At 51.0% G+C, this 24,589-nt stretch overlaps 1 protein-coding gene across 3 annotated transcripts in view; it reads left to right on the top strand.

Moving 5' to 3' along the window:
- The window catches only part of LOC145350752 (BTB/POZ domain-containing protein 3), a 52,757-nt gene extending 31,871 nt beyond the window's left edge, over window positions 1-20,886 (top strand). For 2 of the 3 annotated variants that reach the window (XM_080200013.1, XM_080200012.1), the window contains 4 exons: window positions 2,860-3,094; window positions 8,297-8,387; window positions 14,097-14,215; window positions 19,825-20,886. In XM_080200013.1, coding sequence (XP_080056139.1) covers window positions 2,943-3,094; window positions 8,297-8,387; window positions 14,097-14,215; window positions 19,825-20,857 — 1,395 coding nt within the window. In that variant the 5' untranslated portion in view covers window positions 2,860-2,942 and the 3' untranslated portion in view covers window positions 20,858-20,886. Of the gene's footprint in view, window positions 1-2,630; window positions 3,095-8,296; window positions 8,388-14,096; window positions 14,216-19,824 lie in introns of those variants that run through there. The other variant, XM_080200011.1, reaches the window with a different exon arrangement.
- Window positions 20,887-24,589: the final 3,703 nt, after the last annotated feature.

Here is a 24,589-nt window from a genome sequence, read left to right as displayed (position 1 = left end):
TCGCCACGCTCCGGCACCTGTTCGCGTACACTGAGGGAGAATTTGGCGCAGCCAGTGCACCCAAACCAGTACGTCTTTCGCACTGTGGAAGGAAACCGGAGCACCTGGAGGAAACCCACGCAGACACGGGGAGAATGTGCAGACTCCACGCAGACAGTGACTCAAGCTGGGAATCGAACCTGGGTCTCTGGCGCTGTGAGGCAGCAGCGCTAACCACTCTTCGGATTCCCCTCCCCCAAATCTTTGTCAGGTCCGTCGATGACTGTTCCACTTCCTGCCCTCGGCGACAACTGTCAGAATTCATCAGACTTGTTTCCAATTTCAGCCCTTCTCTGCCCTTCGCCTGATCCATCACCGACACTGCCTCCTCCCTTCCTCAACTCTACTGCACATATTTCTGGAGAGAGTCTGTAGTAATATTCCTTCTAACCCCACTGCTACCTTGAATACACTTCCTTATACTGCTCCCTGGAAGGACCTCATCCCAATCTCCCAGTTTCTCCATCCCAATCTCCCAGTTTCTCCATCCCATTCTTCCAGTTTCTCCATCCCATTCTTCCAGTTTCTCCATCCCATTCTTCCAGTTTCTCCATCCCATTCTTCCAGTTTCTCCATCCCATCCTTCCAGTTTCTCCATCCTGTTCTCCCAGTTTCTCCATCCCATCCTTCCAGTTTCTCCATCCTGTTCTCCCAGTTTCTCCATCCCATTCTTCCAGTTTCTCCATCCCATCCTTCCAGTTTCTCCATCCTGTTCTCCCAGTTTCTCCATTCCGTTCTTCCCGTTTCTCCATCCCATTCTCCCGTTCTCTCCATCCTGTTCTCCCAGTTTCTCCGTCTGTTCTTCCTGTTTCTCCATCCCATTCTCCCAGTTTCTCCATCCCATTCTCCTGTTCTCTCCATCCTGTTCTCCCAGTTTCTCCGTCTGTTCTTCCTGTTTCTCCGTCCCATCCCTCCAGTTTCTCCATCCCATTCTCCCGTTCTCTTCATCCTCTTCTCCCAGTTTCTCCATCCCATTCCCCATCTCCCAATACACACACACAACTCAGCAGGTAGTAAAAGGCTCTGATTATTAATGAGCGCATTTCTTTAACTGAACATTCCCCATCAATCCTGTCGCAGTCCCAATCCTCCAAGGTTCTGTGTCAGGGATTGAAGGACAAGGGGCTGGGGGGGTAGAGGGGAGCGGGGAGGAGAGGAGGGAAAATCACCTATCGACCTTTTAATCTCCATGACCACTAAGGATTAAGGAATATCGGGTGAACTTTTATTTTTGATTCGATTTATTATTGTCACATGCATTAACATACAGTGAAAAGTATTGTTTCTTGCGCAGTAGACAGACAAAGCATACCATTCATAGAGAAGGAAAGGAGAGAGTGCCGAATGTAGTGTTACAGTCATAGCTAGGGTGTAGAGAAAGATCAACTTAGGCCCATTCAAAAGTCTGACGGCAGCAGGGAAGAAGCTGAGTCCATTCGTACGTGACCTCAGACTTTTGTGTCTTTATCCCGATGGAAGAGAGAATGTCCGGGGTGTGTGGGGCCCTTAATTATGCTGGCTGCTTTTCCGAGGCAGCGGGAAGTGTAGACAGAATCAGCGGATGGGAGGCTAGTTTGCGTGATGGATTGATTTGATTTATTATTGTCACATGTATTGGGATACAGTGAAACATATTGTGTCTTGTGCGCTATACAGACAAAGCATACCATTCATTGAGTACATAGGGGAGAAGGAAAGGAGTGGGTGCAGAATATAGTGTCACAGTCACAGCTAGGTTGTAGAGAAAAATCAACTTAATGCTAGGTAGGTCCATTCAAAAATCTAAGAGAAGAAGCAATTCTTAAGTCGACCTCAGACTTTTGTATCTTTGTTCTGGAGGAAGAAAGAGAGCACGGCCGAGAGGCAAGGGGCTCTTGATAGGGGATTTTCACAGTAACTTCATTGCAGTGTTAACGTAAGTCTACTTGTGACACTAATAAATAAATCAATGTAATTATTGAGGCTGCTTTGTTTGTTTGTCACTCATTTGTACCCCCCTCTCGTGTAAAAGATTCCCCGGGGAAGTTGGGGGGGGGGGAGCTGCCTTGCCAGGAGGAGGGGGGGGGGGTCAGATTGAAGGGTTTGTGGAGACAGGGCAGTGTTGGTGATTCACAGCTCGCTGGGAGGGAGGTACCTTTAAGCGCTGGAGCTTTGCACTGACTCTGAGCATTTACAGTAGGTGTCAGTATAGTTTTCTCTTCTCCCTCTGCCCAGTCGCAGCCTGGGCTCCCAGTGGTTGATTGGGTGTTCGAGAGGATAAGATCAGTGCCTGTTTATTTATTATTTTGAATAAGAGAGAGGCGGGGGGAGAGAGAGAGAGAGAGAGCAACTTGCAGCGTCTAGGCTGCCTGCCACTCCAGGGGAAGAAGGAGCTTGTCCACAGGCACACAGCAGCAGCAGGAGAAAACTCAAGCCAAGTGCCCTGCAACACAGCTAACCGGATCTGCGACAGGAATCAGTGATTCCCAACTCTCTGGACTGGGGGTTGGAAGTGGGGGGAAATGTTGCAATTACAGCAGAAAGAGCGACTGTTGCCTTGGAGTTACACCTGAACCTGGGGGAGTGTGCTGGGAAGGGAGGGAGGGCTGGCTGGATGGAGGGGGAGGAGGTTCTCAATCTTCAGGGGAGAATTGTCACCCCCTTCCTCCTCCCCAGTAGCAGGGTTAACCCTGTGAGTGCTGCCCCCACTTCTCTCTCTCTCCCTCCCTCCCTCTCCCCCCCAAGACCCCCAGCACCTTTAGGCTGCCACCGCTGATGCACCCATGGTTGATGCCAAGGGCAGGAATATGAAGTGTCTGACTTTCTTCCTCATGCTTCCAGCGGCGGTGAAGAAATCCAAGAAGGCGTCCAAAGGCAGCCGGCTGCCGGTCTGCTGTGAGATTCTCACCTTGAAGAGGAGGAGGATGGCCGCCGAGATGTACAGCGGCAGCAACGGCGGCAGCGGCAAGAAGCCTCCCCCAGCCCTGCCCAGCACCAGCTACCAACAAAACCTCAACAACAACAACACCATCCACTCCAGTAACTGGCAGGGTCTGTACCCCACCATCAGAGAGAGGTAAAAGCCCAGGGACTCAGCCATTCATTCCTCACCCTGCTGTACCCCTTACCCCAGAGCAATACCCCCCTCACCCTAAACCCCTCTCCACCCCCATAGCAATATCCCACACCCCCAGAGCAATACCCCCCTCACCCCATAATAACTCCCTCACCCTAACCCCCTCTTCACCCCCAGAGCAATACCCCCCCACCCCCAAAGCAATACCCCCCCCACCCCATAATACCCCCCTCACCCTAAACCCCTCTCCACCCCCATAGCAATATCCCCCACCCCCAAAGCAATACCCCCCTCACCCCATAATAACTCCCTCACCCTAACCCCTCTTCACCCCCAGAGCAATACCCCCCCACCCCCAGAGCAATACCCCCCACCCCATAATACCCCCCTCACCCCATAATACCCCCCTCACCCTAACCCCCTCTTCACCCCCATAGCAATATCCCACACCCCCAAAGCAATACCCCCCTCACCCCATAATAATTCCCTCACCCCTCACCCTAACCCCCTCTTCACCCCATAGTAATCCCCCTCACCCCCAAAGCAATACCCCCCTCACCCCATAATAACTCCCTCACTCCATGGCAAAACCCCTCACCCCCATAGCAATGCCCCTCACCCCCCCAATGAACTCCTCACCCCCCCATAGCAATCCCCCTCCCTCCATAGTAACCCCCTCCTCGTACCATAGCAATCCCCATTCACAGCCCCCTCCCTCCCCCATTCACAACCCCCTCCCTCCCCCATTCACAACCCCCTCCCTCTCCCCATCGCAAACCCCCTTCCTCCCCCCCCATCGCAAACCCCCTCCTTCACCCACCTTTGTCTCAAGCATTAACTCATCCAACTCTTGTCTATTTTAAATTCCATGGCCCCCACCCCCCTATCTGGACCCTCCGATGGTGAACTCATTTCGCTGATTGCACTGATATTTGCAGTGACAGGCAGTGAGTGTTTCTGTGTGAGATGCCGGATGATTCTCCATCAGGGACAAGAGCGTGTAAACTTTTGACAGCCGCCTCGTGTGAATGGGAGACTACCCCCCCCCCAATTCCCCTCACCCCCTTCCTCCCCCCTCACCCCTTCCTGCCCCCTCACCCCTTCCTCCCCCCTTCCCTCTCCCTCTCCCCTTCCCCTCCTCTCTCCCTCTACCCCTCTCCATTCCCCCTCTCTTCTCCCTCCCCTTCTCTCCCTCCCCCTCCCTTCCTTCCCTTCCCCTTCCCCCTCTCCCTCTCTCCACTCCCCCTCCCCCCCTCCCCTCATACCCCCCTCCCCCTCCTCCTATCCCCCGTTCCCCCCCCCTTTCCCTCTGCAGCTGTCTGGTTGATGGTTACAGGGACACATCACTGACAGTTTGGCAATGAGAGAAGCCGCTGTCACAGAGGGGGTTCAGACTGAACCCCGCGCTTATTGACGGGGGCAGTGGGGGTTATTGTGATTTACCTTTCAGCCCTTCTGCTGGGGAGGTGGGGCTAGGGTGAGGGAAATGGTGATGGGAAAGGGGGGGGGTACGGCGTGTGGTGTGGGGGCGTTGGGAGGAGGGTAGTGAGTGAGGGGGTAAGAGGAAGGAAGGGAAGTGGGGTGGGTGCGGGGCAGAGAGAGGGGAGCAGAGTGAGGGGGGAGGAGGGCAGGCAGAGGGGAAGGAAGGGGAGGGTGAGGGAGGGAGCGGGGGGGTGGGGCAGTGAGGTGGAGGGGGAGAGCGGGGCAAGTGAAGGGAGTGAGGGGGAGTGAGGAGGGGGGTGGGGGAGGGGCAGTGAGGAGGAGGGGGTTGAGGAGGAGGGGGTGAGGGGAAGGGGAGTGAGGAGGACGAGGGGGAGGCAGACTGAGGGGGAGAGTAGGGAGTTGTGGGGGGGGCTGAGGGGGCGGGACTGAGGGGGGTGGGGGAAGGAGTGAGAGGGATGGGATTGAGGGTGAAGGGGGGAGGGAGTGTGGGAGTTATGGGGGATGAGAGGGAGTGGGAGTGAGGGGGTGAGTGAGGGGGAGGGGATGGGGGTGAGGTTGAGGAGGAGGAGGGGGTTGAGGGGGGAGTGAAGGGGGTGAGGAGGAGGGGGTTGAGGGGGAGGGAGTGAGGGGAAGGGGAGTGAGGAGGAGGGGAATGAGGAGGGGAGGCAGAGTGAGGGGGAGAGGAGGGGTTGTGGGGGCTGAGGGGGAGAGGACTGAGGGGGGGAGGGGGAAGGAGTGAGAGGGATGGGGATTGATGGTGAAGGGGGAGGGCAGTGAGGGAGTTGTGGGGGATGAGGGGGAGTGGGAGTGAGGGTGTGGGTGAGTGAGAGGGAGGGACGGGGGGAGTGAGGTTGAGGGGAGATGGTTGAGGGGGAGGGCGAGTGAGGAGGAGGAGGGGGAGGGTGAGTGAGGTTTGTTTGGGGGTGAGGGGGGTGGCTGGTGAGAATGGGATCATTAGCAGCATTTGTCACGGACACACAGTGAGGGAGCTGTTTATTTAACAGCAAATAGTTAAAAGTGAATGTATCGCTGCTGCTTTTGTGAATGTGTGAAATCTCCTAAATGGCATTAAGATAGAGCAGCTGAAGGCAGAGATTGTGGAAAATGTGCAGGGATGAATCACCAGAAACTGCTTTAACTCAGTGTCAAAAATAAATGTGCCTGCTTTTAAATTACAGTCACCGCGATAAAAGTGAAACACCAGGCTACGGGATAGCAGATATCTCGGAGAGATATCAAACGTGCCTGGCAAGTGGGTCAACAACCAGAGATGAGAGTTTTTAAAATCATTGGTAAAGGTTTAGAGAATCAGAGAGTTGTCACGAAGCAGAAGCAGGCCATTCTGCCCGTCGTGCCAGTCCTGGCTGTCGGATTGAGCAGCTCACCTGGTGCCATTCCCCAGCCTCCTTCCTGTAAGCCTGCACATTCTTCCTCCTCAGGCTCGTTCCCCACCGAATGCTGCAATTGAACCTGCCTCTGCCACACTCTCAGGCACTGCATCCCATGGCGGGGTTTGGGGGGGGGGGGGGGGGGGGGGAGGGGGGGGGAGGTGGGGGTGGGGGGGAACGAGCACTTTGTTTACACTCAGAGCGCTGTCAGCATCTGCAATGCTCCATCGAAAAAAGGTGACGGGAACTGATCCCATTAATGATTTTCAAAGGGTTTCTTCAGGACGAGAACCTCACGGAATCGTAGAATACTACAGTGCAGAAGGAAGACATTCGGCCCATCGAGTCTGCACTGACAACAATTCCACCCAGCCCCTATCCCCACAACCCCATGTATTTACCCTGCTGATCCCCCTGACATTATGGGGCAATTTAGCATGGCCAATCCACCTAAACCACACATCTTTGGACATTAAAGCATGGCTAATCCAACTAACCTGCGTACCTTTGAACACTAAGGGGCAATTTACCATGGCCTATCCACCTAACCTGCACATCTTTGGATGCTAAAGGCCAACTTAACATGGCCAATGCACCTAACCCGCACATCTTTGGACACTAAGGGGCAATTTACCATGGCCAATCCACCCAACCTGCATATCTTTGAATACTAAAGGCCAATTTAACATGGCCAATGTGCCTAACCCGCGCATCTTTGGACTGTAAGGGGCAATTTACCATGGCCAATTCACCTAACCTGCACATCTTTGGGTACCAAAGGCCAATTTAGCATAGCCAATCCACCTGACCTGCGCATTTTTGGCTAGTAAGGGCAATTTAGCATGACCAGTCCACCTAACCCACACATCTTTGGAGTGTGGGCGGGAACTGGAGCACCCGAAAGAAACCCATGCAGACATGGGGAGAACATGCAGACTCCATGCAGACAGACAGTGACCCAAGGCTGGAATTGAACCCCAGCCCCTGGCATTGTGAGGCAGCATTGCTAACCACTGTGCCACCCAAAGCTTAGAGGGTTACGGGCAAAACAAAGCAGAGGTTAGACACAACTGTACTTCCAAAGGGCCAATACAGGCGCAATAGGTCAAATCCACCATCTCCCCCCACACCTTTATGATTTGCAGTAATATTAACAAAACCTCATTATTAAAGTCAGGAGCGGCAGTTCCTGTTAAACAACCTCCTGGAGAGAGGATTGGTAGCATGATTAGTGATCGTGAATCTGGGGTGGCTGCAGGACAAGGTTCATCAGGCAATTTAGATTGAATAAGATTAAATGTTGGCATGGAGGATTTTAGCAAGAAGGAAAGATTGGAGTTATCTTTTTTTGGAATAGCTGAGGGGGAGATTTAACTGGAGTGGAAAAGTATTGTGAGGGGCGTGGATAAGAGTGTGTAGGAAGGAACTGTTTCCCTGAGCAGGGAGGTCAGTAACCCACAGCAGAGATTTACAAGTAATTGAGAGAGGAATTAGAGGGGAGTTCAGAAGAAATCATTGTCCAGAGAGTGGTGGAGGTCTGGAGTGCCCTGTTTTAAAGAGGCAGAGATCTGTTTTAAGTTTATTTGTTCGGCTAAAGGGACGATCCTTTTAAACAGAGATGAGGAGGAATTTCTTCAGCCAGAGAGTGGTGAATCTGTGGAAGTCTTTGCCACTGAAGGCTGTGGAGGCCAGGTCATTGAGTGTCTTTAAGACAAGGATAGGTAGGTTCTTGATTAATAAGGGGATCAGGATTACAGGTGATGGCAAGAGAATGGGGATGAGAAAAATAGCAGCCAAGATTGAATAGCAGAGCAGAATCGATGGGCCGACTGGTCTAATTCTGCCCTTATGTCTTATGAGTGTCACAAGTAGACTTACGTTAACACTGTTGTGTTTCAAATCACTTGGCTGTCCATTAGAGTTCATAGATCTCAGCACTCCAAGAGCAGTAGGGTGAGGTAAGGCAGGATTGCTCATTTTATAGCTGGTGGATCCGAGATGGGCTGAATGGCCTCCTCCTGTGCTGTAACTTTCCAATATTAATATGGGATGGTGCAGTAGTTAGCACTGCTGCCTCACAGTGCCCAGGACCTGGGTTCAATTCCTGGCTTGGGGTCACCGTCTGTGCGGAGTTTGCACATTCTCCCCATGTCTGCGTGGGTTTCCTCCAGGTGCTCCGGTTTCCTCCCACAATCCGAAAGGCATGCTGGTTAGGTGCTAAATTCTCCCTTGATGTACCCAAACAGGCACCGGAGTGTGGCGACTAGAGGGTTTTCACAGTAACTTCACTGCAGTGTTAATGTAAGCCTACACTAATGGATAAACCTTAAATCACTTTTTCTGATCGACTATGACGTTTGCTCTCCCCTAGAAACGCCGTGATGTTTAACAATGATTTGATGGCTGATGTTCACTTTGTGGTGGGACCACAAGGCGGGACCCAGCGACTGCCCGGACACAAGGTAAGCAGCGGAGCCATAGGCAGCCAATTGATTATTCAACAAACGTGAAGAGTGCATCAATAACTTGCACTCTCACAGAAGCAATTTCGTGCTTTGCCCAGCTATCAATCAGTTATCCATTATACTATAGATGTGCTTTATAAAAATCATTGCTTTCATTTTGCAGCTAATCAGAGAGGCTAATAGAACGCTGACCTCGCTATCATAGCGATACAAGTCCCCACGGTGTTGAAGGAGGCCATTCAGCCCATCGAGTCTGCACACAGTGGTTAGCACTGCTGCTTCATAGCACTAGGGACCCGGGTTCGATTCCCGGTCTCGGGTCACTGTCTGTGTGAAGTTTGCACATTCTCACCGTGTCTGAGTGGGTTTTCTCCAGGTGCTCCGGTTTCCGCCCACAGTCCAAAGACTGTGCAGGTTGATTGGCCATGCTAAATTGCTCCTTAATATCCAGAGATGTGTAGGTTAGAGGGTAAATATGTGGGGTGACGGGAGTAGGGCATGGGTAGGATTGTTGTTGATGCAACCCTGATAGGCTGAATGGCCTCTTTCTGTGCTGTAGGGTTTCTATGATTCCGGCCTCGGGTCACTGTCATTCTATAAAAACAATCCCACCCAGGTCCTATACCCGCTTCGTTACCCTGCTAATCAAATCCTGGAAAACTAAGGGTTAATTTAGCATGGCCAATCAACCTAACCTACACATCCTCAGTATATGGGAGGAAACCAGAGCACCCGGAGGGTGTAGACACAGAGAAAAGGTACAAATTCCACACAGACAGTGATCCAAGCTGGGAATTGAACCCGGGTCCCTGGCTCTGTGAGGCAGCAGTGCTAACCACTGTGCCGCTATGTAGATAACTAAAATACAAAAGAGGGTTGAAGTCATACTTCAACAAGGCAAAGCCCTCTTTGGACCAAACCTGGAGGATTGTGAGCAGTTCTGGGCACCATCTTAAGAAAGATTTATCAGTCAGGGTTTTCCGGCTACGTTTGATCCCACCCGAGGACACCGGACCTCCGCATGGTCCCAATTCCCGTGGTGGGCGGGATGGAAAAATTCCGACCATCAGCCTTTGGGCGAGTATGGCCTAGGTATAGCAGAAAGATGCATGGATACTAAGAGTTAAATTACAAGGAGATGGATGGCACAGTGGTTAGCACTGCTGTGTTACAGCGCCAGGGACCCAGGTTCAATGCCAGTCTCAGGTGACTGTGCAAAGTCTGCATGTTCTCCCCATGTCTGCATGAGTCTCCTCCAGGTGCTCTGGTTTCCTCCCACACTCCAAAGATGTGCGGGTTAGGTGGATTGGCCAAGATAAATTGCCCCTTAGTGCCATGGGGAATTAGCTATGGTAAATATGTGGGTTACGGGGTAGGACCTGGGTGGAGAGTGTTGGCGATGCAGGCTCAATAGGGCACTGTAGGGATTGTTGATTGCACAAACTGGGATTGTATCCTCTGGAATTTAAAAAGATAAAACATTAGAGGGAACAGATAGGGTGGATTAGGAGAAACTAGTTCATTGAGTTGGATAATTAGGGTAAGGGCACTGAGTCAAAGAATTAGATCCAAAAACCTCTCAGAAGTGAGATTAAGAAGTACTAACACACAAAAACTGGTCAAAGTTTGGAAACTTCTTCCATGCAAGTCCCTTTCAATGCTGGTAAGGATGCATCATCAGTATTTTAATTGTTAACAATGCTTTAGTTTTTTTATTGCTATTGATGATATTAACAGCCATGAAGAGATATTGTTCATTTTAAATCTAACAGTTGGGTTTTCTTTAACTGAAGAGTAATGGGCAAAAAGTGGGTAAATTAGATTGGGCCACAGAGCAGCCATGATCTCATAGTACAATAGGCTAATTAGCCTCATAGAATCCCAATGTGGAGATGCTGGCGTTGGACTGGGGTAAACACTGTAAGAAGTCTCACAACACCAGGTTAAAGTCCATCAGGTTTATTTGGCAGTAAACTCCACTAGCTTTCAGAACACTGTTCCTTCGTCACCTGATTGTTGGACTTTAAGCTGGTATTGTGAGACTTCTCGTAGAATCCCTACAGTGCAGAAGGAGGCCATTCAGCCCATCAAGTCTGCACTGACCACAATCCCACCCAGGTCCTATCCCCATAATCCCATGCATTTACCCTAGCTATTCCCCCCTGACACTTAAGGGGCAATTTAGCACGGCCAATCCACCTAACCCACACATCTTTGGAGTGTGGGAGGAAACCAGAACACCCGGAGCAAACCCACACAGACACGGGGAGAACATGCAAACTCCTCACTGACAATGACCTGAGCCGGGAATTGAACCCGGGTCCCTGGCGCTGTGAGGCAGCAGTGCTAACCACGGTGCCACCGTGCCGCCCACAATACCCTAGCTACACCGCCTGACATTAAGGAGCAATCTGGCACGACCAATCAACCTAACCTGTACATCTTTCGGACTGTGGGAGGAAACTGGAGCACCCAGAGGAAACCCACGCAGACACGGGGAGGAAGTGCGAACTCCACGCAGACAGTGACCCGAGGCTGGAATCGAAACCCGGATCCCTGATGCTGTGAGGCAGCAGTGCTAGCCACCACGCCACCCTCCTTATCCCTGCAATTTCCGACCAGCAACCCCCCCCCCACCTCCTGTCCCAGTCACACTTGGTGGTGCAAAAAGCTGGAAAATGTCACGTCGAGGGTTTTGGAAGAGGATATTTGAAAGCAACTGAGAACTGATGGTGTAGCAATATCTTTCTCAGCGGGGGGGAAATGCCATTAGAAGTTTGCAACATGCCACTTAAGGTGGCACGATAGTGACCCTGGTTAAAAGGCCAAGATTTGAGAAGCAGAGAGTGCGGGGTGAACATACACTCACTGTAAAGGTCAGCACTTATTTTAAGGCTCGGCTGGGAACGTTTGGTGCTGACCTTTTTTCACAATAAATGCTCTGACATTCCATCTTGCCCGCTAACATTGCAATAAAGACTGGGACCTTTGTCTGTGACATTAGCTCAGTCAGGATGTATGAGCCCCTTAGCCGGCACGTCCCCTCTTGCCTTCACGCGTTGACGCACGAAACATTTGATGTTAGCCCACACCGCAATGTATTTCCCATTTAAAGGTGACATTGACAAAATAAATGGGCCCATTTTCTCCAAGTGCAAAAGTCAGCTTGTTATCAGAAATGCCAACATTCTCTCCCTCCCATTTGAGAGGTTTGTTTGTGCCACAAGAGGTTTAATTGCAGCGAAAATTGATCATTCCTTTTATTTGCTGGGAATGGCAGAGGGAGAATTACCCATTCAATCATTTTAATAGCATGTAGGTGCTTAATCCACCCACCGACGCACCTCTCCTATTAACACCATCCGTTTCACACCGCTGTAGCAATTACAGCTCAGACAGGATCCCCTTTTACTCCAGAATCTGCCTTTTTTTTATTCATTCGTGGGACAGGGGCGCTGCTGGCTGGGCCAGTATTTTTGCCCGTCCCCCTACTTGCCCCTTGAGAAGGTGGTGGTGAGCTGCCTTCTTGAACCGCTGCAGTCCGCGTGCTGTGGGCTGAGACTTTGTCGTGATTGACACAACTGAGTGGCTTGCGAGGGCATTTCAGAGTCAACCACGCTGCTGTGGCTCTGGGGTTACGTAGAATGCCTACAGTGCAGAAGAAGGCCATTTGGCCCATCAAGTCCGCACCGACAAGTATCCCACCCAGGCCCTATCCCCGTAACTGTGCATATTTTCCTGCTAATCCCCCTAACCTACATATCTTTGGACACTAAGGGGCAATTTAGCATGGCCAATCCACCTAACCTGCACATCTTTGGACACTGAGGGGCAATTTAGCATGGTCAATCCACCTAATCTACACATCTTTGGACACTGAGGGGCAATTTAGCATGGCCAATCCACCTAACCTGCACATCTTTGGACACTAAGGAGCAATTTAGCATGGTCAATCCACCTAACCTACACATCTTTGGACACTAAGGAGCAATTTAGCATGGCCAATCCACCTAACCTACACATCTTTGGACACTAAGGAGCAATTTAGCATGGCCAATCCACCTAATCTACACATCTCTGGACACTAAGGAACAATTTAGCATGGCCAATCCACCTAACCTGCACATCTTTGGACACTAAGGAGCAATTTAGCATAGCCAATCCACCTAATCTACACATCTCTGGACACTAAGGAACAATTTAGCATGGCCAATCCACCTAACCTGCACATCTTTGGAGTGTGGGAGGAAACCGGAGCACCCAGAGGAAACCCACACTGAAAATCACCCGAGGCTGGAATTGAACCTGGGTCCCTGATGTTGTGAGGCAGCGGTGCTAACTACTGGGTAAAAACAGCAGATTTCCTTGCCTAAAGAACATTATTGAACCAGATGGGTTTTTCCAACAGTGGTTTCATGGTCATCAGTGGATTCTTAATTCTGGATTTTTAAATTGAATTCAAATTCCACCATCTGCTGTGGCGGGATTCGAACCTGGGTCCCTAGGGTATGAGCTGAATTTCTGGAGCCTTGCGATAATACCACTAGGCCATCTTCAACACGGTGTAGAGCTTCTGGCCAATGCTGAATTGTACATTTTCGGGAATAGTGCTGTAAGCTAGTTTGTCTTTACACCTTGGAGAACCTCCCACAACAGCACTCCTGCTGAAACCCAGGGTAAGGGTACAGGAGGTGATGGCTTAGTGGTATTGTCACTGGGCTATTAATCCAGAAACTCAGCTAACGCTCCGGGGCACACGGCAAGTGGCGAAATTCGAGTTGAATAAAAAAAATCTGGATTTAAGTATCTACTGATGACCGTGAAACTGTTGTGGATTGTTGGAAAACCAGAATGATAGGGAGTGGGGTAGCTTGATCTTGGGTTCGGACATGGCTCAGAACGACATCGAGGGCTGAAAGTCCTGTACTGTTCAATGTTTTCAATGCTCTAAAACCATCTGGCTCACTAATGTCCTTTAGGGAAGGAAATCTGCTGTCCTTACCTGGTCTGGCCGACACGTGACTCCAGAGCCTCAGCAATGTGGTTGACTCTCAACTGCCCTCTGGACAAGGGCAACTAGGGATGGGCAATAAATGCTGGCCAGCCAGCCAGCGACGCCCATGTCCCATGAATGAATTTTTTAAAAATTGCTGTTATTTGTTGGGGTACGTGAGCAATGTCCTTTCCAAATTAGTGAGTGATTGCTTGTGTGGTAATGATATTTCTTAGATCGATCAGGCAGCACGGTGGCACAGTGGTTAGCATTGCTGCCTCACAGCTCCAGGGACCTGGGTTCAGTCCCCGGCTTAGGTCACTGTCTGTGTGGAGCCTGCACATTCTCCCCATGTCTGCATGGGTTTCCCCCGGGTGCTCGGGTTTCCTCCCACACTCCAAAGATGTGCGGGTTAGGTGGGATGGCCACGCTGAATTGCCCCTTCCGTGTCAGGGGGTTTAGTGGGGTTACGGGGATAGGGCCCGGGTGGGATAGTTGTGGGTGCAGGTTTACTGGGCCGAATGGCCTCTTTCTGCACTATGGGGATTCTGTGATTGTGTGGGGGGAAGATCGCAATATGAAGATGAATCTTGGATCAGCCATGATCTCATTGAATGGGGGACGTACCTGAGGAGCTAAGTGGCCTCCTCCTGTTCTTGCTGGTGTTCTTTTAACTGTATCTGCTCTTCATTCCTCCACCTCCCCCACCCTAGTACGTTTTGGCCGTTGGGAGCTCAGTATTTCATGCAATGTTTTATGGGGAACTGGCGGAAGATAATGACGAAATTCGAATCCCTGATGTTGAACCCGGTGCCTTTCTTGCCATGCTGAAGTAAGTAGTGTCCCCAGTTTCATCACTGTGCGAAACCACCTGTAACTGTACAGGATGTAGCCTTTAGAAGAAATGATATAATGTGTGTGTTGGTGATAATCCAAGTGTAGCTTCCATTGTCTTGGTGTGACCAGAGACCGGCAAGTACCTTACTAAAATGTTCAAGGAAGGTAGGCTGTGATTTACAGGATATACCCCCTTTGAGATAAAATAAGGGATATTTAAACGATGCCCATTGTGTGTGGGGCAGGGGGGATGGGTTTAATTTATAGTTACAGCGGTTTACAGCATTGAAATAGGCCCTTCAGCCCAACTTGTCCACATCACCCTTTTTCGTTAAACCCCAAAGCTAGTCCCAATTGCCCACATTTGGCCCATATCCCTCTATACCCGTCTCACTCATGTCACTGTCTAAACGCTTTTTAAAAGACAAAATTGTAGCCGCCTCTACTACTACCTCTGGCAGCTTGTTCCAGACACTTACCACGCTCTGTGTGAAAAAAAAATTGCCCCACTGGACACTATCTGTCCCATTTTCCAGTGGGGAAACTATCTGTCCTGTTTTCCAATGGGGAAACTATCTGTCCTGTTTTCCAATGGGGAAACTATCTGTCCTGTTTTCCATTTGATAATTTTTAGTAAAGAGGTTACGTGTGGAATAACAGATGGACCTGGGCATCGATCGAAGGGAAAAGTCAGTATTTCTGAGGAGTAAATGTGTGTTTTTGCTGAGGGGATCACGAAGAGTTCATTTTGGTTCAGTCTACCTGACAAGACGCATGTGATAAAAGTCCAGTGAAATTAATGACTAAACTCGCTCCTTTAGACAACTGGCTAGACTTAATTATAAGTGTTTGGCTTTGCCAATTAGATGCAATGTAGCATTCATTTAGGGGAAGCGATGGCTTAGTGGTATTATGGTGAGACTATTAATCCAGACACTCAGCTAATGTTCTGGGGACCCGGGTTCGAATCCCACCACAGCAGGAGGTGGAATTTGAATTCAATTAAAAATATTTATAATTAAGAAGCTACTGATGACCATTGTCAATTCTGGGAAAAACCCATTTGGTTCGCTGCTGTCCTTTAGGGAAGGAAATCTGCCATCCTTACCTGGCCTGGCCTACATTTGACTCCAGAGCCACAGCAATGTGGTTGACTCTCAAATGCCCTCGGACAACGAGGGATGGGCAATAAATGCTGGCCCATCAGCGACGCCCGTGTCCCATGGATGAATTAAGAAAAGGAATATTGTGTTGCAGCTACAGGTAGGGTGAAGGTCAGAGTGGGGAGAGAGGCACTTTAACATGGAAGTGAGTGGGAAAGAGGGTGTCTTGACTCCATTGTGGTGGGAGAAAGTTAAAATCAACTAGAGCCCCCAGTTTATTGTTGAGTCACAACATTACTGTCTCTCTGCTGGCTGCTCACTCGCACGTAATCCCGTTCAAATCACCCATCTTCGCTCTGGAGACTCCCAGAAACAGTTTCCCACAGGCTGTCCCAGCAACTCGGGGTAAAAGGTGTCCCTGAGGTGACAAATGGTCAAAATTAGGGCTTAAAATATGGGACACTGTGCGACTCGGTGGCACAAGGGTTAGCACTGTTGTCTCACAGCAGCAGGGGCGCAGGTTCGATCCCCGGCTTGGGTGACCGTCTGCGTGGAGTCTACATGTTCTCCCCGTGGCTTTCCTCCCGTAGTCTGAAAGACTTGCAGGTCAGGTTGATTGGCCATGCTAAATTGTCCCTAAATTGTCAGGGGGACTAGCTAGGGTCAACGCATGGGGTTACGGGGATAGAACCTGGGTGGGATTGTGGCTAGTGTAGACTGGATGGGCCAAATGGCCACCTTCTGCACTGTAGGGATTCTATGAAATAAACTATCTCTCAGGCGCTGGAGTGTGGGCCACAGTAACTTCATTGCATTGTTAATGTACTTGTGACACTAATTAATAAACTTTACTTTTTAGTTGGTCACCGCGGTGAGATATGCTGTCAGCTTTTATTTGGACGTAAAATGATTTTATTTGGCTGTGCCTGATAAAGTATTAAAATAACGAGTAAGTTGGCATTGGACTTGCTACCGTTATATCCTTGCTGAGTATTGGTGGCTGAGAGCCAGTTGTTCACAACACAATCTCTCAACAAAAATGTCACATTGCATATATTTCTGGACACCTCAATAACAAACTGCATCTATGTAGCACCTTCACCAAGGTGGAACCACACCTCATGGTGCCCGGCGAGGGTGACGCCTGCCTGAATTTGACAAAGGGCCACATAAACCAAATGGTGGCTGGGCAAAAGCTTTGTCAAACAGGCAGGTTTTTAAGAAATGTGGTGAAGGAAGGCAGAGAGGTTTAGAGAAGGAGTTCCAGAATTTAGCATGTATTCAGGTGTAGACGTCATACCACGGTAACACGTTAGAATCATAGGATCCTTACAGCGCAGAAGAGGTCATTCGGCCCATCAAGCCTACACGGACTCTCTGGACAGAGTATCTTAACCCACGCCCTGTCCCCTGCCCTATTCCCGTAACCTCACACATTTCCTATGGCCTGGCTAACCCTTGCAGGTGGCACAGTGGTCTCCCCGTGTCTGTGTGAGTTTCCTCCGGGTACTCCAGTTTCCTCCCACACTCATAAAGACATGCACATTAGGCTGATTGGCCATGATAACTTGCCCCTTACTGTCAGGAGGATTAGCAGGGTAAATACGTGGGGTTATGGGGATAGGGCTGGATTGGGATAGTTGTCAGTGCAGGCTCAATGGGCTGAATGGCCTCCTGCATTGGAGGGTTTCTATGACTCTGTGGAACTCTGAATATTGTCTTTTTATAATTATATTGCATTCACCATTTTTGAGAGTGTGTGTGTGCGCGAGTGTGTGTGTGCGCGAGTGTGTGTGTGCGCGAGTGTGTGTGTGCGCGAGTGTGTGTGTGCGCGAGTGTGTGTGTGCGCGAGTGTGTGTGTGCGCGAGTGTGTGTGTGCGCGAGTGTGTGTGTGCGCGAGTGTGTGTGTGCGCGAGTGTGTGTGCGCGAGTGTGTGTGCGCGAGTGTGTGTGCGCGAGTGTGTGCGCGAGCGTGTGTGCGCGAGCGTGTGTGCGCGAGCGTGTGTGCGCGCGAGTGTGTGCGCGCGAGTGTGTGCGCGCGAGTGTGTGCGCGCGAGTGTGTGCGCGAGAGTGTGTGCGCGAGAGTGTGTGCGCGCGAGTGTGTGCGCGTGAGTGTGCTTGTGTGTGTATGTGAGTGTATGTGTATGTGTGAATGTGTGTGAGTGTGTGTGTGTGTGTCTGTGTGAGTATGTGTGAATGTGTGTGAGTGTCTGTGTGTGAGTGTCTGTGTGAGTACGTGTGAACGAGTGTGAGAGTGTATGAGTGAGTGTTACAGATCAGCCATGATCTTATTGAATGGCGGGGCAGGCTCGAAGGGCTAGATGGCCTACTCCTGCTCCTATTTCTTATGTTCTTATGTGTGAGTTAGTGTCTGAGTATGTGTGTGTGTGTGTGTGTATGTGAGTGTGAGTTTGTGCGTGTGAGACTAAGTGTGTGAGAGTGAGTGTGAGGAGTGTATGAGTGAGTGTGTGTGTATGTGTGTGTGTATATGTGTGTGTGTGTATGTGAGTGTGTGACTCTAGCTGTTGTTCCCCAATCCACACATACATTCAGCTTTGAGCCTGCTGCAAATACAGCAATCTGTGACCTTGGCAATGCACACGTTTCCACTCTCGTGAAACCCTCCACATTTTGTTCTATTCTGAGGAAAGTTCGCATCACCGAGAAGCATTGCTGCTTCTCGAGCGTTTTGCAAATATCATTCTCAGTGGGACTGAGATGAGAATAAGAGGTGAGCGTATTGAAATGTGTGAGATGCTGAGAGGACTTGACAGGGTGGATGCTGAGAGAGTGTGCCTGCCTGTGGGACAGAGCGGGAGACATTGCATAAAAATAAGAAGTTTCCTGTTTAAGACAGAGGTGCGAATTTTCTTTCTCGATGTGCGTCAGTGTGTACAATTCCCTTCCACAGAGAGTACTGGAGACTGGGTCATTGAATATATTCAGGGCTGGGTTCGATAGATATTTGATCTACATCGGAGCCCAGGGTGTTGGGAAGTAGGCAGGAAAGTGGAGATAAAGCCATTGTCAGATCAACCACGATCTTATCAAATGGCAGAGTAGGCTCAAAGGGCCAAATGGCCTACCCCTCGAATGTGGGCTGGAAAATCAGTAGCACGCAATGTCAGGTCTATCCCGGGATAGAAAGGCGAATGGAGTCGAGATTCAGATCACCCGCGATCCAGTTGGATGACGGAACAGGGTAGAGGGGCTGAACGGCCTTCTCATACACCCGACGTTCTTAACAAGTGGAGGCATCAATCCACAGACCAACCCATCCCTGCCCCTTTCCGAGGTATTGGTTTATTTAAATTGGGATAATGATCCCGTTATAAATAGCACGTAACAAAATGAGAATCCACTGATGACCATGAAACCATAGTCGATTGCCGGAAAAACCCATCTGGTTCACTCATGTCCTTGAGGGAAGGAAATCTGCCGTCCTTACCTGGTCTGGCCTACATGTGACTCCAGAGCCACAGCAACGTAGCTGACTCTCAACTGCCCTCCAAGGGCAACTAGGGATGGGCAATAAATGCTGGCCCAGCCAGCGACACCCGTGTCCCACACATGAATTAAAAAAATCAAACAAGTCAGCATTACAGCGTCACCAGGAAAACACACAGCGAGGATAAACCTCGCTAATGGGAGCGATTCTTCCAGAAAGGGCAAAGCCACACTTGGACAGGTTGGAGTTGGTTTTATAAAGACAGGTATTGATCCCAGAAAGCAGGTCCATTATACAAAGGGAACAAAGAACAGTACAGCACAGGAACAGGCCATTCGGCCCTCCAAGCCTGCACTGGTCTTGATGCTTGCCTAAACTAAAACCGTACGCACTCACAGAGTCCGTATCCATCCCTTCTCATCCTATTCATGTATTTGTCTAGTTGCCCCTTAAATGTTGCAATCGTACCCACTCCCACCCCCTCCCCAGGCAGCGCGTTCCAGACATTCACCACCCTCCGTGTAAAAAAACTTGCCTCGCACATCTCCTCCAATCTTTCCCCCAACGCACCTTAAACCTCTGTCCCCTAGTACTTGACCTTTCTGCTCTAGCAACGCGCACCTGATATCCACTCTGTTCAGGCCTCTCAACCTTGTAAACCTCTATCAGGTCACCCCCCACCCCCCCCCCCCCCCCCCCAACCTCCGTCATTCCAGTGAGAACAAACCGAGTTTATCCAACCTGCCCCCATAGCAAATACCCTCCAAATCCTGGTAAGCTTCGTCTGTGCCCTCTCCAAACCCTTCTGGTAGTGTGGTGACCAGAATTGAACACCATATTCCAAATGAGGCCTAACTAAGGCTCTGTGCAGCATGACGGGCCAATTTGTAAACTCAATGCCTCGAAACTGGCCTCTACCTTGCTGCAGGAAGGGTCACCTGGAGAAGTGTCTTGGGGAACAATTTTGGCTGGTGGTGTACGGGTAAGGTTCTGTCCAGCTGCAGCTTGTGGAGAACCTCGATCGTTTTGACTCAGTTCCCGCTTCTCTTTGCAGGTACATCTACTGTGACGAGATAGACCTGGCGGCAGACACAGTCTTGGCCACCCTCTACGCTGCGAAGAAATACATCGTCCCCCATCTCGCCCGGGCTTGCGTCAACTTCCTGGAGACCAGCCTGAGCGCCAAGAACGCCTGCGTCTTGCTGTCCCAGAGCTGCCTGTTCGAGGAGCCGGACCTGACCCAGCGGTGCTGGGAAGTGATCGACGCCCAGGCTGAGCTGGCCCTCAGGTCCGAGGGCTTCTGCGACATCGACTACCAGACGCTGCAGAGCATCCTGAACCGGGAGACCCTGAACGCCAAGGAAATCATCCTGTTCGAGGCGGTGCTGAACTGGGCCGAGGTGGAGTGCCAGAGGCGGGACCTGTCCGTCAGCATTGAGAACAAGCGCAAGGTGCTGGGCAAGGCGCTCTACCTCATCCGCATCCCCGCCATGACACTGGACGACTTTGCCAACGGCGCCGCGCAGTCGGGCGTGCTGACCCTCAACGAGACCAACGACATCTTCCTGTGGTACACCGCGGCCAAGAAGCCGGAGCTGGAGTTTGTGTGCAGGCCCCGGAAGGGCCTGGCGCCGCAGCGCTGCCACCGCTTCCAGTCGTGCGCCTACCGCAGCAACCAGTGGCGCTACCGGGGCCGCTGCGACAGCATCCAGTTCGCCGTGGACAAGCGGGTCTTCATCGCCGGCTTCGGCCTGTACGGCTCCAGCTGCGGCTCGGCTGAGTACAGTGCCACGCTGGAGCTGAAACGCCAGGGCGCCCTGCTGGGCCAGAACTTCAGCAAGTTCTTCTCGGACGGCTCCAGCCACACCTTCCCCGTCTGGTTCGAGCACCCGGTGCAGATCGAGCCGGACACCTTCTACACGGCCAGCGTGGTGCTGGACGGCAACGAGCTCAGCTACTTTGGGCAGGAGGGGATGACCGAGGTACAGTGCGGCAAGGTCACCTTTCAGTTCCAGTGTTCCTCGGACAGCACCAACGGCACGGGGGTGCAGGGAGGGCAACTCCCAGAGCTAATATTCTACGCCTGAATAGCAGTAACGCTCTGGAAAGCCTCCGTCCCCCCCCCCCCCCCCCCCCGTCTGCCCTTCACTCTGTCCGGCGCACTTTCCAAAAAGCAACACAGCCGAAGCCCCTTCGTCACCCTCCCACATCCCCCCCTCAAGGATCTCCGGCCAAAGGCAGCTCCCACGCCGTCTGCCAGCCCCTTTCTACCAAACAGAGGCTCTAACTTTCCTCTGCTGCGTAAGGCTCAGTTACTAATCCGGACCCGTTGACTTGATTTCCCTGCTGTCCAAAGGGAACTAAGCCCCCTTTTCGTAAAGGGGGTCCCGAATCATCAGTCAGCCAGGATCGCTGGCCGGAATCTTACCGGCTTTTCACACGGGTGCGATTTTCCCCATCCCGCACGGAGACTCGGCCGGCTATCCAACCTAGCGGGAGCGGGCGGTGAGATTGCGCCCACTGTGTCGATACCTGCTCCCACCACCTCCTTGGGCAGTGTGTCCCAGACATTCACCACCCTCTGTGTAAAAAAAAACTTACCTCGCACATCTCCTCTAACCTTTCCCCCACGCACCTTAAACCCATGTCCCTGAGTACTTGACTTTTCTACCCTAGGAAAGAGCATCTGACTACCCGTTCTATCCGTGCCGCTCATAATCTTGCAAACCTCTATCAGGTCACCCCCTCCAACTCTCCACTGAGAACAAAACGAGTTTCTCCAACCTCTCCTCATGGCTAACGCCCTCCACGCCAGGCAACATCCTGGTAAACCTCTGCCGTACCCTCTCCCAAAGCCTCCACGTCCTCCTGGTAGTGTGGCGACCAGGATTGTACACGATATTCCACATGAGGTCTCACTAAGGTTCTGTACAGCACGACCCATCAGTTTTTAAACTCGATGCCTCAAAACTGGCTTCAAACACGATATTGCGCAGAAAGGAGAAATGTTTCGGAAACTATTTTAGCTCGGTCACTGGTAGTGTACGGTAACGCAGATAGAAGCAAGTCAGACCCAAGTTGAAAATGTGCATCAGTGCGTGCATGTACTGGGAAGGATGTCCTGTGGAGTGAATGGAGGTACAAGAATTAAGACCCAGTAGGTGAGAGGTGTCAGAATTCCGCTCTTTCTTGCTGCCTTCCCGTGGCCCAGTCACTCACACTCCTGTCTCTGCGTCAGAAGGTGCTGGGCTTGAAAACCCACCCCCAGAGAATTGATGCACAATATCTTAGCTGAATCTCTGGAGTGTTGAGGGAAGGGGGAGGTTACTACCCTGTCAGAGGTAACGGCTGGGATTCTCCAGCCCCGCCCGTGGCTGGGATTCTCCAGTCCCGCCTGTGGCTGGGATTCTCCAGTCCCGCCCCTGGCTGGGATTCTCCAGTCCCGCCCGTGGCTGGGATTCTCCAGCCCTGCCCGTGGCTGGGATTCTCCAGCCCCGCCCCTGGCTGGGATTCTCCAGCCCCGCCCCTGGCTGGGATTCTCCAGCCCCGCCCCTGGCTGGGATTCTCCAGCCCCGCCCCTGGCTGGGATTCTCCAGCCCCGCCCCTGGCTGGGATTCTCCAGCCCCGCTGCAGACAATGGAGTTTCAGGCGGGCGGCACGGGGTAGCACAGTGGTTAGCACTGCTGCTTCACAGCTTCAGGGACCTGGGTTCGATTCCCGGCTCAGATCACTGTCTGTGTGGAGTTTGCACATTCTCCTCATGTCTGCGTGGGTTTCCTCCGGGTGCTCCGGTTTCCTCCCACAGTCCAAAGATGTGCGGGTTAGGTTGATTGACCATGCTAAAATTACCCCTTAGTGTTCTAAGATGCTTAGGTTAGAGGGATTAGCAGGTAAAATATGTAGGGAAACGGGGGTAGGGCCTGGGTGGGATTGTGGTCAGTGCAGATTCGAGGGGCCGAAGGGCCTCTTTCTGCACTGTAGGGTTCTATGATTCTTTGTTCAGTAGAGAAGGGTCACTTCCATCTCGCTGTTTGTGGGAGCTTGCTGTGCACAAATTAATCTGCCGTGCTTCTTACATCACTGCATTTCAAAAGTACTCGATTGTCTGTAAAATACATTGGGTCTAAACGTAGGCAAACCCTGATTGGACCATACCTGGTGCATACTGTGGGTAGTTCACCATCTTCAGGAGGTGTGTGGGTTAGTAGATTGGCTGTGCTAAATTGCCACTTAGTGTCAGGGAGACTAGCTAGGATAAATACATGGGGTTAGGGTGTAGAGCCTGGATAGGATTGTGGTCGGTGAAGACTCGACGGGCTGAGTGGCCTCCTTCTGCACTGTAGGGGTTCTGTGACATATTGTCTTGGAGGGAGTTGGAGTGTAGATTTGCTGGAATGATACATGGATCCAAGAAGAGGTTATATAAATGAAGATTTATAATCCCTGAAATTTGGACGTTCGAGAGGGGATTTGAACAACGCTTTCACAATAATAAGCAGAAATGATACAAAAAATAGAGAGAAAACAATTTCCGCTTGTCGGGGGAGTGTAGAACTAAGGGACAGAGTTTAGAAATGAAACCCAGCCCTTTCAGGGGGGAATAAAGAAACACTTCTTCACACACAGGGTAGCAGAAGTTTCCAACTCTCTTCTCCAAACGGCAATTGATGCCCGATCAGTTTTCAATTTCAAATCTGAGCGAGATTTTCATTCACCAGTGGTATTAAGGAACTTGGTGCAAAGATAGCACAGGTCAATGGTGGAGCAGGCTCGAGGGGCTGAATGGCCTCCTACCATTTCAGGAAGATCCAAGGGCTGCAAAAGGAGCAATAGAAGTGCACAATGGGGAGGTGATGGCCTAGTGGTACTATCACTAGTCTATTAATCCAGAAACTCAGCTAATGTTCTGGGGGACCCGGGTTCGAATCCCACCACGGCAGGTGGTAGAATTTGAATTCGTATTCATAAAATCTGGAATTAAGAATCTACCGATGACCATGAAACGATGGTTGGAAAAACCCATCTGGTTCTCTGATGTCCTTGAGGGAAGGAAATCTGCCGTCCTTACCCGGTCTGGCCTACATGTGACTCCAGAGTCACAGCAATGTGGTTGACTCTGAAATAAGCCAAGGGAGACACTAGATGTTTTAATCATCAGAAGGCACCACCTTCTCAAGGGCAAGTAGGGATGGGCAATGCCAGCCATCCCGTGCCCTACAAATGAATTAAAAAGTACTTTTAGTTGACTCCCAAAAAGAAATTCAGATTCTCTTTTGTCGGATGTCAGGAATAGACACATCAGGCTTGCTATGTTTTAGCATGTTTCCTTGATGCCAGGGGTACCACATCCTGGGAGAAGCCTCTCTTTTTCCTGTGATCTTGAGGCGCTGTATATTTAAAGCTTAAGTTTAGAAGTTTATTTATTAGTGTCGCTTACATTAACACTGCGATGAAGTTACTGTGAAGATCCCCTGGTCGCCACACACTGGCGCCAGTTTGGAAGGAGAATTTAGCATGGCCAATGCACCCAACCAGTACGTCTTTCAAACTGGGGGAGGAAACCAGAGCACCCGGAGGAAACCCACGCGGACACGGGGAGAATGTGCAGGCTCTGCACAGATTGTGATCCAAGCTAGGAATCGAACCCTGGTCCCTGGTGCTGTGAGGCAGCAGTGCTAACCTCTGTGCCACCCAGCGAGCAGAGTATGTCCTCTTTCTCTACGTTGTTTTTATCCACCTCTGCTCCTGCCAAAGTAAAACAAACCAGGGAACAATACCACACCGTCCTGGGTTGGCAGGTTACCTTGGTCAGAATGGAG

This window comes from Carcharhinus amblyrhynchos, chromosome 12, assembly GCF_965287045.1.
Source record: "Carcharhinus amblyrhynchos chromosome 12, sCarAmb.v2.hapA, whole genome shotgun sequence".
Classification (NCBI taxonomy): domain Eukaryota; kingdom Metazoa; phylum Chordata; class Chondrichthyes; order Carcharhiniformes; family Carcharhinidae; genus Carcharhinus; species Carcharhinus amblyrhynchos.
Note: the sequence above shows the minus strand (reverse complement) of the source record. Positions and strands in the feature narration are given on the sequence as shown.